The sequence below is a fragment of the Pseudophryne corroboree genome, chromosome 2 (assembly GCF_028390025.1).
Source record: "Pseudophryne corroboree isolate aPseCor3 chromosome 2, aPseCor3.hap2, whole genome shotgun sequence".
Taxonomy (NCBI): domain Eukaryota; kingdom Metazoa; phylum Chordata; class Amphibia; order Anura; family Myobatrachidae; genus Pseudophryne; species Pseudophryne corroboree.
In genome coordinates, this window is record NC_086445.1 from 1,028,271,975 (window position 1) to 1,028,290,724 (window position 18,750).

At 47.6% G+C, this 18,750-nt stretch overlaps 1 protein-coding gene across 1 annotated transcript in view; it reads left to right on the forward strand.

The window, feature by feature from the left end:
- ARHGAP31 (Rho GTPase activating protein 31) overlaps positions 1 to 18,750 on the forward strand; it is a 207,781-nt gene that overhangs the window by 152,763 nt on the left and 36,268 nt on the right. The window contains exons 5-6 of the mRNA XM_063956769.1: positions 3,996 to 4,103; positions 4,951 to 5,135. Of these exons, the coding sequence (XP_063812839.1) occupies positions 3,996 to 4,103; positions 4,951 to 5,135 (293 nt within the window). The remainder of the gene's footprint in view (positions 1 to 3,995; positions 4,104 to 4,950; positions 5,136 to 18,750) is intronic.

Sequence of the window (18,750 nt, forward strand, 5' to 3'; positions counted from 1 at the left end):
GATGTGAGTGTGTGCAGTCTCAGCGATGTTAGTGTGTGTAGTCTCAGCGATGTGAGTGTATGTATTCTTAGCGATGTGAGTGTGTGCAGTCTCAGCGATGTGAGTGTATGTAGTCTTAGCGATGTGAGTGTGTGTAGTCTATGCGATGTGAGTTTATGTAGTCTCGGCAATGTGAGTTTATGTAGTCTCAGCGATGTGAGTGTATGTAGTCTCAGCGATGTGAGTGTATGTAGTCTCAGCGATGCAAGTGTATGTAGTCTCAGCGATATGAGTGTGTGTAGTCTCCGCGATGTGAGTGTGTGTAGTCTCAGTGATGTGAGTGTGTGCAGTCTCAGTGATGTGAGTGTATGTAGTCTTAGCGATGTGAGTGTGTGCAGTCTCAGCGATGTGAGTGTATGTAGTCTCAGCGATGTGAGTGTATGTAGTCTCAGTGATGTGAGTGTGTGCAGTCTCAGTGATGTGAGTGTATGTAGTCTTAGCGATGTGAGTGTGTGTAGTCTCAGCGATGTGTGTGTGTGTAGTCTCAGCGATGTGAGTTTATGTAGTCTCAGTGATGTGAGTTTATGTAGTCTCAGCGATGTGAGTGTATGTAGTCTCAGCTATGTGAGTGTATGTAGTCTCAGTGATGTGAGTTTGTGTAGTCTCAGCGATGTGAGTGTATGTAGTCTCAGTGATGTGAGTGTGCGTAGTCTCAGCGATGTGAGTGTATGTAGTCTCAGCGATGTGAGTGTATGTAGTCTCAGCGATGTGAGTGCATGTAGTATCGGCGATGTGAGTGTATGTAGTCTCAGCTATGTGTGTGTATGTAGTCTCAGCTATGTGAGTGCATGTAGTCTCAGTGATGTGAGTGTATGTAGTCTCAGCTATGTGAGTGCATGTAGTCTCAGCGATGTGAGTGCATGTAGTCTCAGCGATGTTAGTGTGTGTAGTCTCAGCTATGTGAGTGCGTGTAGTCTCAGTGATGTGAGTGTATGCAGTCTCAGCGATGTGAGTGTATATAGTCTTAGCGATGTGAGTGTGTGTAGTCTATGCGATGTGAGTTTATGTAGTCTCGGCAATGTGAGTTTATGTAGTCTCAGCGATGTGAGTGTATGTAGTCTCAGCGATGTGAGTGTATGTAGTCTCAGCGATGCAAGTGTATGTAGTCTCAGCGATATGAGTGTGTGTAGTCTCCGCGATGTGAGTGTGTGTAGTCTCAGTGATGTGAGTGTGTGCAGTCTCAGTGATGTGAGTGTGTGCAGTCTCAGTGATGTGAGTGTATGTAGTCTTAGCGATGTGAGTGTGTGTAGTCTCAGCGATGTGTGTGTGTGTAGTCTCAGCGATGTGAGTTTATGTAGTCTCAGTGATGTGAGTTTATGTAGTCTCAGCGATGTGAGTGTATGTAGTCTCAGCTATGTGAGTGTATGTAGTCTCAGTGATGTGAGTGTGTGTAGTCTCAGCGATGTGAGTGTATGTAGTCTCAGCGATGTGAGTGTGTGTAGTCTCAGCGATGTGAGTGTATGTAGTCTCAGCGATGTGAGTTTATGTAGTCTCAGCGATGTGAGTGCATGTAGTATCGGCGATGTGAGTGTATGTAGTCTCAGCTATGTGTGTGTATGTAGTCTCAGCTATGTGAGTGCATGTAGTCTCAGTGATGTGAGTGTATGTAGTCTCAGCTATGTGAGTGCATGTAGTCTCAGTGATGTGAGTGTATGTAGTCTCAGCTATGTGAGTGCAGCATGTAGTCTCAGCTTTGTGAGTGTATGTAGTCTCAGCTATGTGAGTGTATGTAGTCTCAGCGATGTGAGTGTATGTAGTCTCAGCTATGTGAGTGCATGTAGTCTCAGCTATGTGAGTGTATGTAGTCTCAGCTATGTGAGTGTATGTAGTATCAGCTATGTGAGTGCATGTAGTCTCAGCGATGTGAGTGCATGTAGTCTCAGCTATGTGAGTGTATGTAGTATCAGCTATGTGAGTGCATGTAGTCTCAGCGATGTGAGTGCATGTAGTCTCAGCGATGTGAGTGTATGTAGTCTCAGCTATGTGAGTGTATGTAGTATCAGCTATGTGAGTGCATGTAGTCTCAGCGATGTGAGTGCATGTAGTCTCAGCGATGTGAGTGCATGTAGTCTCAGCTATGTGAGTGTATGTAGTCTCAGCTATGTGAGTGTATGTAGTATCAGCTATGTGAGTGTATGTAGTATCAGCTATGTGAGTGTATGTAGTCTCAGCGATGTGAGTGTATGTAGTCTCAGCTATGTGAGTGCATGTAGTCTCAGCGATGTGAGTGTATGTAGTCTCAGCGATGTGAGTGCATGTAGTCTCAGCGATGTGAGTGTATGTAGTCTCAGCGATGTGAGTGCATGTAGTCTCAGCGATGTGAGTGCATGTAGTCTCAGCGATGTGAGTGTATGTAGTCTCAGCGATGTGAGTGCATGTAGTCTCAGCGATGTGAGTGTATGTAGTCTCAGCGATGTGAGTGTATGTAGTTTCAGCTATGTGAGTGCATGTAGTCTCAGCGATGTGAGTGTATGTAGTCGCAGCGATGTGAGTGTATGTAGTCTCAGCTATGTGAGTGCATGTAGTCTCAGCCATGTGAGTGCATGTAGTCTCAGCTATGTGAGTGTATGTAGTCTCAGCGATGTGAGTGTATGTAGTATCAGCTATGTGAGTGTATGTAGTATCAGCTATGTGAGTGTATGTAGTATCAGCTATGTGAGTGTATGTAGTCTCAGCGATGTGAGTGCATGTAGTCTCAGCGATGTGAGTGTATGTAGTCTCAGCGATGTGAGTGTATGTAGTCTCAGCGATGTGAGTGCATGTAGTCTCAGCGATGTGAGTGTATGTAGTCTCAGCGATGTGAGTGCATGTAGTCTCAGCGATGTGAGTGTATGTAGTCTCAGCGATGTGAGTGTATGTAGTCTCAGCTATGTGAGTGCATGTAGTCTCAGTGATGTGAGTGTATGTAGTCTCAGCGATGTGAGTGTACGTAGTCTCAGAGATGTGAGTGTATGTAGTCTCAGCGATGTGAGTGTATGTAGTCTCAGCTATGTGAGTGCATGTAGTATCAGCTATGTGAGTGTATGTAGTATCAGCTATGTGAGTGTATGTAGTCTCAGCTATGTGAGTGCATGTAGTCTCAGCGATGTGAGTGTATGTAGTCTCAGCGATGTGAGTGTATGTAGTCTCAGCGATGTGAGTGCATGTAGTCTCAGCGATGTGAGTGTATGTAGTCTCAGCGATGTGAGTGTATGTAGTCTCAGCGATGTGAGTGTATGCAGTCTCAGCGATGTGAGTGTGTGTAGTATCAGCTATGTGAGTGCATGTAGTTTCAGTGATGTGAGTGTATGTAGTCTCAGCGATGTGAGTGTATGTAGTCTCAGCGATGTGAGTGTATGTAGTCTCAGCGATGTGAGTGTATGTAGTCTCAGCGATGTGAGTGATGTAGTCTCAGCGATGTGAGTGTATGTAGTCTCAGCGATGTGAGTGTATGTAGTCTCAGCGATGTGAGTTTATGTAGTCTCAGCGATGTGAGTGTATGTAGTCTCAGCGATGTGAGTGTATGTAGTCTCAGCGATGTGAGTGTATGTAGTCTCAGCTATGTGAGTGTATGTAGTCTCAGTGATGTGAGTGTATGTAGTCTCAGCGATGTGAGTGTATGTAGTCTCAGCGATGTGAGTGTATGTAGTCTCAGCGATGTGAGTGTATGTAGTCTCAGCGATGTGAGTGTATGTAGTCTCAGCGATGTGAGTGTATGTAGTCTCAGCGATGTGAGTGTATGTAGTCTCAGCGATGTGAGTGTATGTAGTCTCAGCGATGTGAGTGTATGTAGTCTCAGCGATGTGAGTGTATGTAGTCTCAGCTATGTGAGTGTATGTAGTCTCAGCGATGTGAGTGTATGTAGTCTCAGCGATGTGAGTGTATGTAGTCTCAGCGATGTGAGTGTGTGTAGTCTCAGCTATGTGAGTGTATGTAGTCTATTCTGTGGTCATTGTCTTTCTTATTTCCTGTTTTAGGACCCTGGAATACCTGAGCAGACATCTGACACACATCGCCTCCTTCAGCTCCACCACAAACATGCACATCCGGAACCTGGCCCTGGTCTGGGCTCCCAATCTACTCCGGTATAGTCTATTAACCACACTGTGCATAACTAACAAGCTCCCATCTGAAGACACGTTTCCTTATTTACTAACAGATTTAACAACAAAAAAATAATAATAATATCAAACCTAGGAACAAATCAGCAATGAGTTTGGACCAACCTAGGGCAAGTTAGACAATGTAAATGTCTCATTAGTTACTCATGTCTCATGGATCATTAGAAAATGAGTCCCAATATTCCAAACAATTCTGTTATTGGAAACCTATATACTGTATATATATATGAAACGTTACACTTTGCGCTCGAAACATAATGTCACTCCACACCCGGGACTTGCACATGCTCTTATTTAAATGTATTTATTCCACACATTTACGTAGAAAACCACTCACGCAAGAAAGAACGTTTACATGAATACTGTCAGAGACACGTGATGATGCATACAGCTGTTAAACACACGTGTATACATATGTGTATCCGTACACCTCACGACAGCTGAGTGATGAGACTTGGTAGTGTTAGTAGTAAACTAAGATTACCCTATTTTTTGTACACAATATAATAATGTAATGAAGAGTCACATACACAAGAGAGAATATTTTCTTGGCAGGTATTAATACATTCTAAAGTCACATTATTAAATCTAACTAAATCCAAATTAAATCCTTCTTTCAAAAAAATCCAATGGGAATCTTCTGTCCTGCAGTAGCCCGAATTAAAATGTCCAGCTGAACGCCCAGTATGACCTTCGCTATATATCAGGCATCTTAGTAAACGTTGCTAGAAAAATAATCTGTAGCCAGACTTACCTTATATACGGCGTGTACTGAGTGGAGCAATAGGGTCACCCAGATTTCCATTCCTAGGTCCAGAGAGATCGAGGATACCGGGTGTAACGGAGACGCGGCTTTCCTGGAAGTGCGGGTCCAGCAGGTGGTCATCGAGTTTATCCTCAACCATGTGGAAGAGATCTTCAATAAAAGCCCGATTTCCCCGACCAGGCAGCGGGACAGCGACGACCTTTTCCCAGCCGCCAAGGCACCACCTACAGGTAACAGGACAGCTGGCTGCCATCTTTAGGGGGGAAGGGGAGCGTTGGGCATCTAAGATGTATCACATTCCAGCTCTGTAAGTTCATACATATAGTGCAATCAGCATTAGCCAGACCTCAATATGAATATGGTTAATATGAAGCCTTGGTTTGGGTCCACAAGCACCATGTATGCCTGCCGGATAGACGTGGACACTTTATTTTGTTCTTGCGTCTCCAGATAAAAACTCTGCATTCCTCTTTATCTGACACATCCCTGTAACCCACTGAGAGATGGAGGAGGAAGCTTCCAGTATCTCAGTATGGTGACCTCTCCGCTGTACCCGTGCGCCTTGCTACTCCCTTCTATAGGCTGACTGTGATCTGGGATTATACATTATCGATTACGGAGAGTCCATCTGTTCTAAAAGGGCTGGAAATGACCGTGTCCCCGCATCCGATATATGTCATGGTTCACAGTAATCACAGCTCCAACACTGGTCAGACTAACAGTCAGGAAAGGCTAATGCATTGCTTCCCTAACTTTGTTTCATTTGAGCCCCTGGAGTAAAATTAAAGCCCCCCCCCCCCCCCTCCCTATCTATAGCATTCCATCCGTCTCTCCACATCTATAGCATTCCATCCCTCCCTCCTCATCTATAGCATTCCATCCCTCTCTCCACATCTATAGCATTCCATCCCTCCCTCCTCATCTATAGCATTCCATCTCTCCCTCCCCATCTATATCATTCCATCCCTCTCACCCCATCTATAGTATTCCATCCCTCCCTTCCCATCTATAGCATTCTATCCCTCCTTCCCCATCTATAGCATTCCATCCCTCCCTCCTCATCTATAGCATCCCATCCCTCCCTCCCCATCTACAGTATTCCATCCCTCTCTCCACAGCTATAGCATTCCATCCCTCCCTTCCCATCTATAGCATTCCATCTATCCCTCCCCATCTATAGCATTCCATCCCTCGCTCCACATCTATAGCATTCCATCTCTCCCTCCTCATCTATAGCATTCCATCCCTCCCTCCCCATCTATAGCATTCCATCCCTCCCTCCTCATCTATAGCATTCCATCTCTCCCTCCCCATCTATATCATTCCATCCCTCTCACCCCATCTATAGTATTCCATCCCTCCCTTCCCATCTATAGCATTGTATCCGTCCTTCCCCATCTATAGCATTCCATCCCTCCCTCCTCATCTATAGCATCCCATCCCTCTCTCCACATCTATAGCATTCCATCCCTCCCTCCCCATCTACAGTATTCCATCCCTCCCTCCCCATCTATAGCATTCTATCCCTCCCTCCTCAGCTATAGCATTCCATCCCTCTCTCCACATCTATAGCATTCAATCCCTCCCTCCCCATCTACAGCATTCCATCCCTCCATCCTCATCTATAGCATTCCATCTCTCCCTCCCCATCTATAGCATTCCACCCCCCTGTCCACATCTATAGCATTCCATCCCTCCCTCCCCATCTATAGCATTCCAATCCTCCCTTCCCATCTATAGCATTCCATCCCTCCCTCCTCATCTATAGCATTCCATCCCTCCCTCCCCATCTATAGCATTCCATCACTCCCTCCCCATCTATAGCATTCCATCCCTCCCTCCCCATCTACAGTATTCCATCCCTCCCTCCCCATCTATAGCATTTTATCCCTCCCTCCTCATCTATAGCATTCCATCTCTCCCTCCCCATCTATAGCATTCCACCCCCCTCTCCACATCTATAGCATTCCATCCCTCCCTCCTCATCTATAGCATTCCATCCCTCCCTCCCCATCTATAGCATTCCATTCCTCCCTTCCCATCTATAGCATTCCATCCCTCCCTCCTCATCTATAGCATTCCATACCTCCCTCCCTCACCATCTATAGCATTCCATCACTGCCCATCTATAGCATTCCATCCCTCTCTCCACATCTATATCATTCCATCCCTCCCTCCCCATCTATAGCATTCCATCACTGTCCATCTATAGCATTCCATCCCTCTCTCCACATCTATAACATTCCATCCCTCCCTCCCCATCTATAGTATTACACCCTTCCTTCCCCATTTATGGCATTCCTTCCCTCCCTCCCCATCTATAGCATTCCATCCCTCTCTCCACAGCTATAGCATTCCATCCCTCTCTCCACACCTATAGCATTCCATCCCACCATCCCCATCTATAGCATTCCATCCCTCTATCCACATCTATAGCATTCCATCCCTCTCTCCACATCTATAGCATTCCATCCCTCCCTCCTCATCTATAGCATTCCATCCCTCTCTCCACATCTATATCATTCCATCCCTCCCTCCTCATCTATAGCATTCCATCCCTCCCTCCTCATCTATAGCATTACATCCCTCTATCCACATCTATAGCATTCCATCCCTCTCTCCACATCTATAGCATTCCATCCCTCCCTCCTCATCTATAGCATTACATCCCTTTCTCCACATCTATAGCATTCCATCCCTCCCTCCTCATCTATAGCATTCCATCCCTCCCTCCTCATCTATAGCATTACATCCCTCCCTCCCTCCCTCCCTCCCTCCCTCCCCATCTATAGCATTCCATCACTCCCTCCCCATCTATAGCATTCCATCTCTCCCTCCCCATCTATAGCATTCCATCCCTCCCTCCCCATCTATAGCATTCCATCCCTCCCTCCTCATCTATAGCATTCCATCCCTCTCTCCTCATCTATAGCATTCCATCCCTCCCTCCCCATCTATAGCATTCCATCCCTCCCTCCTCATCTATAGCATTCCATCCCTCCCTCCTCATCTATAGCATTTCATCCCTCCCTCCTCATCTATAGCATTCCATTCCTCCCTCCCCATCTATAGCATTCCATCCCTCCCTCCCCATCTATAGCATTCCATCCCTCCCTCCCCATCTATAGCATTCCATCTCTCCCTCCCCATCTATATCATTCCATCCCTCTCACCCCATCTATAGTATTCCATCCCTCCCTTCCCATCTATAGCATTCTATCCCTCCTTCCCCATCTATAGCATTCCATCCCTCCCTCCTCATCTATAGCATCCCATCCCTCTCTCCACATCTATAGCATTCCATCCCTCCCTCCCCATCTACAGTATTCCATCCCTCCCTCCCCATCTATAGCATTCTATCCCTCCTCCTCATCTATAGCATTCCATCCCTCTCTCCACATCTATAGCATTCCATCCCTCCCTCCCCATCTACAGCATTCCATCCCTCCCTCCTCATCTATAGAATTCCATCTCTCCCTTCCCATCTATAGCATTCCATCCCTCCCTCCTCATCTATAGCATTCCATCCCTCCCTCCCTCCCTCCCCATCTATAGCATTCCATCACTCCCTCCTCATCTATAGCATTCCATCCCTCCCTCCCCATCTATAGCATTCTATTCCTTCCTCCTCATCTATAGCATTCCATCTCTCTCTCCACATCTATAGCATTCCATCCCTCCCTCCCCATCTATAGCATTCCCTCCCTCCCCAACTATAGCATTACATCCCTCCACATCTATAGCATTCCATCCCTCCCTCCTCATCTATAGCATTACATCCCTCCCTCCCCATCTATAGCATTCCATTCCTCCCTTCCCATCTATAGCATTCCATCCCTCCTTCCTCATCTATAGCATTCCATCCCTCCCTCCCTCCCTCCCCATCTATAGCATTCCACCCCCCTCTCCACATCTATAGCATTCCATCCCTCCCTCCTCATCTATAGCATTCCATCCCTCCCTCCCCATCTATAGCATTCAATTCCTACCTTCCCATCTATAGCATTCCATCCCTCCCTCCTCATCTATAGCATTCCATCCCTCCCTCCCTCCCCATCTATAGCATTCCATCACTGCCCATCTATAGCATTCCATCCCTCTCTCCACATCTATAGCATTCCATCCCTCTCTCCCCATCTATAGCATTCCATCACTGCCCATCTATAGCATTCCATCCCTCTCTCCACATCTATATCATTCCATCCCTCCCTCCCCATCTATAGCATTCCATCCCTCCTTCCCCATCTATGGCATTCCTTCCCTCCCTCCCCATCTATAGCATTCCATCCCTCTCTCCACAGCTATAGCATTCCATCCCTCTCTCCACACCTATAGCATTCCATCACTGCCCATCTATAGCATTCCATCCCACCCTCCCTATCTTTAAGCATTACATCCCTCCCTCCACAGCTATAGCATTCCATCCCTCTCTCCACACCTATAGCATTCCATCCCACCCTCCCCATCTATAAGCATTCCATCCCTCCCTCCTCATCTATAGCATTCCATCCCTCCCTCCTGATCTATAGCATTACATCCCTATATCCACATCTATAACATTCCATCCCTCTCTCCACATCTATAGCATTCCATCCTTCCCTCCTCATCTATAGCATTTCATCCCTCTCTCCACATCTATATCATTCCTTCCCTCCCTCCTCATCTATAACATTCCATCCATCTCTCCACATCTATATCATTCCATCCCTCCCTCCTCATCTATAGCATTCCATCCCTCCCTCCTCATCTATAGCATTACGTCCCTCTATCCACATCTATAGCATTCCATCCCTCTCTCCACATCTATACCATTCCATCCCTCCCTCCTCATCTATAGCATTACATCCCTCTATCCACATCTATATCATTCCATCCCTCTCTCCACATATATGGTATTCCATCCCTCCCTCCTCATCTATAGCATTCCATCCCTCTCTCCTCATCTATAGCATTACATCCCTCTATCCACATCTATAGCATTCCATCCCTCTCTCCACATCTATAGCATTCCATCCCATCCTCCCCATATATAGCATTCCATCCCTCCCTCCTCATCTATAGCATTACATCCCTCTATCCACATCTATAGCATTACATCCCTCTCTCCACATCTATAGTATTCCATCCCTCCCTCCTCATCTATAGCATTCCATCCCTCCCTCCTCATCTATAGCATTACATCCCTCTATCCACATCTATAGCATTCCATCCCTCTCTCCACATCTATAGCGTTCCATCCCTCCCTCCTCATCTATAGCATTCCATCCCTCCCTCCCCATCTATAGCATTCCATCCCTCCCTCCCCATCTATAGCATTACATCCCTCCCTCCTCATCTATAGCATTACATCCCTCCCTCCCCATCTATAGCATTCCATCCCTCCCTCCTCATCTATAGCATTCCATCCCTCCCTCCTCATCTATAGCATTCCATCCCTCTCTCCACATCTATAGCATTCCATCCATCCCCAACTATAGCATTACATCCCTCCACATCTATAGCATTCCATCCCTCCCTCCTCATCTATAGCATTACATCCCTCCCTCCCCATCTATAGCATTCCATTCCTCCCATCCCATCTATAGCATTCCATCCCTCCCTCCTCATCTATAGCATTCCATCCCTCCCTCCCTCCCCATCTATAGCATTCCATCACTCTCTCCCCATCTATAGCATTCCATACCTCCCTCCCCATCTATAGCATTCCATCCCTCCCTCCGCATCTATAGCATTCCATCACTCCCTCTCCATCTATAGCATTCCATCCCTCTCTCCACATCTATAGCATTCCATCCCTCCCTCCCCATCTACAGCATTCCATCCCTCCCTCCTCATCTATAGCATTCCATTTCTCCCTCCCCATCTATAGCATTCCACCCCCCTCTCCACATCTATAGCATTCCATCCCTCCCTCCTCATCTATAGCATTCCATCCCTCCCTCTCCATCTATAGCATTCCATTCCTCCCTTCCCATCTATAGCATTCCATCCCTCCCTCCTCATCTATAGCATTCTATCTCTCCCTCCCTCCCCATCTATAGCATTCCATCCCTCTCTCCACATCTATATAATTTCATCCCTCCCTCCCCATCTATAGCATTACATCCCTCCTTCCCCATCTATGGCATTCCTTCCCTCCCTCCCCATCTATAGCATTCCATCCCTCTCTCCACAGCTATAGCATTCCATCCCTCTCTCCACACCTATAGCATTCCATCCCACCCTCCCCATCTATAGCATTCCATCCCTCTCTCCACATCTATAGCATTACATCCCTCCCTCCTCATCTATAGCATTCCATCCCTCCCTCCTCATCTATAGCATTACATCCCTTTATCCACATCTATAACATTCCTTCCCTCTCTCCACATCTATAGCATTCCATCCCTCCCTCCTCATCTATAGCATTCCATCCCTCTCTCCACATCTATACCATGCCATCCCTCCCTCCTCATCTATAGCATTCCATCCCTCCCTCCTCATCTATAGCATTACATCCCTCTATCCACATCTATAGCATTCCATCTCTCCCTCCTCATCTATAGCATTACATCCCTCTCCACATCTATAGCATTCCATCCCTCCCTCCTCATCTATAGCATTCCATCCCTCTCTCCGCATCTATAGCATTCCATCGCTCCCTCCCCATCTATAGCATTCCATCCCTCCCTCCTCATCTATAGCATTACATCCCTCTATCCACATCTATAGCATTCCATCCCTCTCTCCACAGCTATAGCATTCCATCCCATCCTCCCCATATATAGCATTCCATCCCTCCCTCCCCATCTATAGCAGTCCATCCATCTCTCCACATACATAGCATTACATCCCTCCCTCCTCATCTATAGCATTCCATCCCTCTCTCCACATCTATATCATTTCATCCCTCCCTCCCCATCTATAGCATTCCATCCCTCTCTCCCCATCTATAGCATTCCATCACTGCCCATCTATAGCATTCCATCCCTCCCTCCCCATCTATAGCATTACATCCCTCCTTCCCCATCTATGGCATTCCATCCCTCCCTCCTCATCTATAGCATTCCATCTCTCCCTCCCTCCCCATCTATAGCATTCCATCACTGCCCATCTATAGCATTCCATCCCTCCCTCCTCATCTATAGCATTCCATCTCTCCCTCCCTCCCCATCTATAGCATTCCATCACTGCCCATCTATAGCATTCCATCCCTCCCTCCTCATCTATATCATTCCATCCCTCCCTCCCCATCTATAGCATTCCATCCCTCTCTCCCCATCTATAGCATTCCATCCCTCTCTCCACATCTATATCATTCCATCCCTCCCTCCCCATCTATAGCATTACATCCTTCCTTCCTAATCTATGGCATTCCTTTCCTCCCTCCCCATCTATAGCATTCCATCCCTCTCTCCACAGCTATAGCATTCCATCCCTCTCTCCACACCTATAGCATTCCATCCCACCCTCCCCATCTATAGCATTCCATCCCTCTCTCCACATCTATAGCATTACATCCCTCCCTCCTCATCTATAGCATTCCATCCCTCCCTCCTCATCTATAGCATTACATCCCTCTATCCACATCTATAACATTCCATCCCTCTCTCCACATCTATAGCATTTCATCCCTCCCTCCTCATCTATAGCATTCCATCCCTCTCTCCACATCTATACCATGCCATCCCTCCCTCCTCATCTATAGCATTCCATCCCTCCCTCCTCATCTATAGCATTACATCCCTCTATCCACATCTATAGCATTCCATCTCTCCCTCCTCATCTATAGCATTACATCCCTCTCCACATCTATAGCATTCCATCCCTCCCTCCTCATCTATAGCATTCCATCCCTCCCTCCTCATCTATAGCATTACATCCCTCTATCCACATCTATAGCATTCCATCCCTCTCTCCACATCTATAACATTCCATCCCATCCTCCCCATCTATAGCATTCCATCCCTCCCTCCCCATCTATAGCAGTCCATCCCTCTCTCCACATACATAGCATTACATTCCTCCCTCCTCATCTATAGCGTTCCATCCCTCCCTCCTCATCTATAGCATTCCATCCCTCTCTCCACATCTATATCATTTCATCCCTCCCTCCCCATCTATAGCATTCCATCCCTCTCTCCCCATCTATAGCATTCCATCACTGCCCATCTATAGCATTCCATCCCTCCCTCCCCATCTATAGCATTACATCCCTCCTTCCCCATCTATGGCATTCCATCCCTCCCTCCCCATCTATAGCATTCCATCCCTCTCTCCATAGCTATAGCATTCCATCCCTCTCTCCACACCTATAGCATTCCATCCCACCTCCCCATCTATAGCATTCCATCCCTCTCTCCACATCTATAGCATTACATCCCTCCCTCCTCATCTATAGCATTCAATCCCTCCCTCCTCATCTATAGCATTCCATCTTTCACTCCCCATCTATATCATTCCATCCCTCTCACCCCATCTATAGTATTCCATCCCTCCCTTCCCATCTATAGCATTCTATCCCTCCTTCCCCATCTATAGCATTCCATCCCTCCCTCCTCATCTATAGCATCCCATCCCTCTCTCCTCATCTATAGCATTCCATCCCTCCCTCCTCATCTATAGTATTCCATCCCTCCCTCCCCATCTATAGCATTCCATCCCTCTCTCCACATCTATAGCATTCCATCCCTCTCTCCTCATCTATAGCATTCCATCTCTCCCTCCCCATCTATAGCATTCCATCCCTCCCTCCCCATCTATAGCATTTCATCCCTCTCTCCATAGCTATAGCATTCCATCCCTCTCTCCACACCTATATCATTCCATCCCACCCTCCCCATCTATAGCATTCCATCCCTCTCTCCACATCTATAGCATTACATCCCTCCCTCCTCATCTATAGCATTCCATTCCTTTCTCCACATCTATAGCATTCCATCCCTCTCTCCACATCTATAGCATTCCATCCCTCCCTCCTCATCTATAGCATTCCATCCCTCTCTCCCCATCTATAGCATTCCATCACTCCCTCCCTATCTATAGCTTTCCCTCCCTCCCCATCTATAGCATTCCATCCCTCCCTCCCTCCCTCTCCATCTATAGCTTTACCTCCCTCCCCATCTATAGCATTCCATCCTTCCCTCCTCATTTATAGCATTCCATCCCTCTCTCCACATCTATAGAATTCCGTCCCTCCCTCCTCATCTATAGCTTTCCCTCCCTCCCCATCTATAGCATTCCATCCCTCCCTCCCCATCTATAGCATTCCATCCCTCCTCATCTACAGCATTCCATCCCTCTCTCCACATCTATAGCATTCTATCCCTCCCTCCTCATCTATAGCATTCCATCCCTCTCTCCACATCTATAGCATTCCATCCCTCTCTCATCTATAGCATTACATCCCTCTCTCCACATCTATAGCATTCCATCCCTCCTCATCTACAGCATTCCATCCCTCTCTCCACATCTATAGCATTCTATCCCTCCCTCCTCATCTATAGCATTCCATCCCTCTCTCCACATCTATAGCATTCCATCCCTCCCTCATCTATAGCATTCCATCCCTCCCTCCTCATCTATAGCATTCCATCGCTCCCTCCTCATCTATAACATTCCATCCCTCCTTCCTCATCTATAGCATTCCATCCCTCTCTCCCCATTTGTAGCATTCCATCCCTCCCTCCCCATCAATAGCATTCCATCCCTCTCTCCCCATCTATAGCATTCCATCCCTCCCTCCCCATCTATAGCATTCCATCCCTACCTCCCTCCCTCCCTCCCCATCTAAAGCATTCCCTCACTGCCCATCTATAGCATTCCATCCCTCTCTCCTCATCTGTAGCATTCCATCCCTCTCTCCCCATCTATAGCATTCCATCCCTTCCTCCTCATCTATAGCATTCCATCCCTTTCTCCACATCTATAGCATTCCATCCCTCTCACCTCATCTATAGCATTCCATCCCTCTCTCCCCATCTATAGCATTCCATCCCTCCCTCCCCATCTATAGCATTCCATCCCTCCCTCCCCATCTATGGCATTCCATCACTGCCCATCTATAGCATTCCATCCCTCCCTCCTCATCTATAGCATGCCATCCCTCTCTCCCCATCTATAGCATTCCATCTCTCCCTCCTCATCTATAGCATTCCATCGCTCCCTCCTCATCTATAGCATTCCATCCCTCCCTCCCCATCTATAGCATTCCATCACTGCCCATCTATAGCATTCCATCCCTCCCTCCTCATCTATAGCATTTCATCCCTCTCTCCACATCTATAGCATTCCATCCCTCTCCCCATCTATAGCATTCCATCTCTCCCTCCCCATCTATAGCATTCCATCCCTCCCTCCCCATCTATAGCATTCCATCCCTCCCTCCCCATCTATAGCATTCCATCCCTCCTCATCTACAGCATTCCATCCCTCTCTCCACATCTATAGCATTCTATCCCTCCCTCCTCATCTATAGCATTCCATCCCTCTCTCCACATCTATAGCATTCCATCCCTCTCTCATCTATAGCATTACATCCCTCTCTCCACATCTATAGCATTCCATCCCTCCTCATCTACAGCATTCCATCCCTCTCTCCACATCTATAGCATTCTATCCCTCCCTCCTCATCTATAGCATTCCATCCCTCTCTCCACATCTATAGCATTCCATCCCTCCCTCATCTATAGCATTCCATCCCTCCCTCCTCATCTATAGCATTCCATCGCTCCCTCCTCATCTATAACATTCCATCCCTCCTTCCTCATCTATAGCATTCCATCCCTCTCTCCCCATTTGTAGCATTCCATCCCTCCCTCCCCATCAATAGCATTCCATCCCTCTCTCCCCATCTATAGCATTCCATCCCTCCCTCCCCATCTATAGCATTCCATCCCTACCTCCCTCCCTCCCTCCCCATCTAAAGCATTCCCTCACTGCCCATCTATAGCATTCCATCCCTCTCTCCTCATCTGTAGCATTCCATCCCTCTCTCCCCATCTATAGCATTCCATCCCTTCCTCCTCATCTATAGCATTCCATCCCTTTCTCCACATCTATAGCATTCCATCCCTCTCACCTCATCTATAGCATTCCATCCCTCTCTCCCCATCTATAGCATTCCATCCCTCCCTCCCCATCTATAGCATTCCATCCCTCCCTCCCCATCTATGGCATTCCATCACTGCCCATCTATAGCATTCCATCCCTCCCTCCTCATCTATAGCATGCCATCCCTCTCTCCCCATCTATAGCATTCCATCTCTCCCTCCTCATCTATAGCATTCCATCGCTCCCTCCTCATCTATAGCATTCCATCCCTCCCTCCCCATCTATAGCATTCCATCACTGCCCATCTATAGCATTCCATCCCTCCCTCCTCATCTATAGCATTTCATCCCTCTCTCCACATCTATAGCATTCCATCCCTCTCCCCATCTATAGCATTCCATCTCTCCCTCCCCATCTATAGCATTCCATCCCTCCCTCCCCATCTATAGCATTCCATCCCTCCATCCCCATCTATAGCATTCCATCCCTCCCTCCCTCCCCATCTATAGCATTTCATCCCTTCCTCCTCATCTATAGCATGCCATCCCTCTCTCCCCATCTATAGTATTCAATCTCTCCCTCCTCATCTATAGCATTCCAGCGCTCCCTCCTCATCTATAGCATTCCATCCCTCCCTCCCCATCTATAGCATTCCATCACTGCCCATCTATAGCAGTCCATCCCTCCCTCCTCATCTATAGCATTCCATCCCTCTCTCCACATCTATAGCATTCCATCCCTCTCCCCATCTATAGCATTCCATCCCTCCCTCCCTATCTACCTCACTCCCCATCTATAGCATTCCATCACTGCCCATCTATAGCATTGCATCCCTTCCTCCTCATCTATAGCATTCCATTCCTTCCTCCTCATCTATAGAATTCCATCCCTCTCTCCTCATCTATAGCATTCCATCTCTCTCTCCCCATCTATAGCATTCCATCCCTCCCTCCTCATCTATAGCATTCCATCCCTCCCTCCTCATCTATAGCATTCCATCCCTCCCTCCCCATCTATAGCATTACATTACTCCCTCCCCATCTATAGCATTCCATCCCTTCCTCCCCATCTACAGCATTCCCTCCCTCCCCATCTATAGCATTACATCCCTCCCTCCCCATCTATAGCATTCCCTCCCTCCCCATCTATAGCATTACATCTCTCCCTCCCTCCCCATCTATAGCATTCCTCCCCTCCCTCCCCATCTATAGCATTTCATCCCTCCCTCCCCATCTATAGCATTCCATCCCTACCTCCCTCCCTCCCCATCTATAGCATTCCCGAACTGCCCATCTATAGCATTCCATCCCTCTCTCCTCATCTGTAGCTTTCCATCCCTCTCTCCCCATCTATAGCATTCCATCCCTCTCTCCACATCTATAGCATTCCATCCCTCTCACCTCATCTATAGCATTCCATCCCTCTCACCCCATCTATAGCATTCCATCCCTCCCTCCCCATCTATAGCATTCCATCCCTCCCTCGCCATCTATGGCATTCCATCACTGCCCATCTATAGCATTCCATCCCTCCCTCCTCATCTATAGCATGCCATCCCTCTCTCCCCATCTATAGCATTCCATCACTCCCTCCTCATCTATAGCATTCCATCGCTCCCTCCTCATCTATAGCATTCCAACCCTCCCTCCCCATCTATAGCATTCCATCACTGCCCATCTATAGCATTCCATCCCTCCCTCCTCATCTATAGCATTTCATCCCTCTCTCCACATCTATAGCATTCCATCCCTCTCCCCATCTATAGCATTCCATCTCTCCCTCCCCATCTATAGCATTCCATCCCTCCCTCCCCATCTATAGCATTCCATCCCTCCCTCCCCATCTATAGCACTTCATCCCTTCCTCCTCATCTATAGCATGCCATCCCTCTCTCCCCATCTATAGTATTCAATCTCTCCCTCCTCATCTATAGCATTCCAGCGCTCCCTCCTCATCTATAGCATTTCATCCCTTCCTCCTCATCTATAGCATGCCATCCCTCTCTCCCCATCTATAGTATTCAATCTCTCCCTCCTCATCTATAGCATTCCAGCGCTCCCTCCTCATCTATAGCATTCCATCCCTCTCTCCACATCTATAGCATTCCATCCCTCTCCCCATCTATAGCATTCCATCCCTCCCTCCCCATCTTTAGCATTCCATCCCTCCCTCCCTCCCCATCTATAGCATTCCATCACTGCCCATCTATAGCATTCCATCCCTTCCTCCTCATCTATAGCATTCCATTCCTTCCTCCTCATCTATAGAATTCCATCCCTCTCTCCTCATCTATAGCATTCCATCTCTCTCTCCCCATATATAGCATTCCATCCCTCCCTCCTCATCTATAGCATTCCATCCCTCCCTCCTCATCTATAGCATTCCATCCCTCCCTCCTCATCTATAGCATTCCATCCCTCCCTCCTCATCTATAGCATTCCATCCCTCTCTCCTCATCTATAGCATTCCATCCCTCCCTCCCCATCTATAGCATTACATCACTCCCTCCCCATCTATAGCATTCCATCCCTTCCTCCCCATCTACAGCATTCCCTCCCTCCCCATCTATAGCATTACATCCCTCCCTCCCCATCTATAGCATTCCCTCCCTCCCCATCTATAGCATTACATCCCTCCCTCCCTCCCCATCTATAGCATTCCACCCCTCCCTCCCCATCTATAGCATTCCATCCCTCCCTCCCCATCTACAGCATTACATCCCTCCCTCCCCATCTACAGCATTCCATCCCTCTCTCCACAGCTATAGCATTCCATCACTCCCTCCCCATCTACAGCATTCCATCCCTCTCTCCT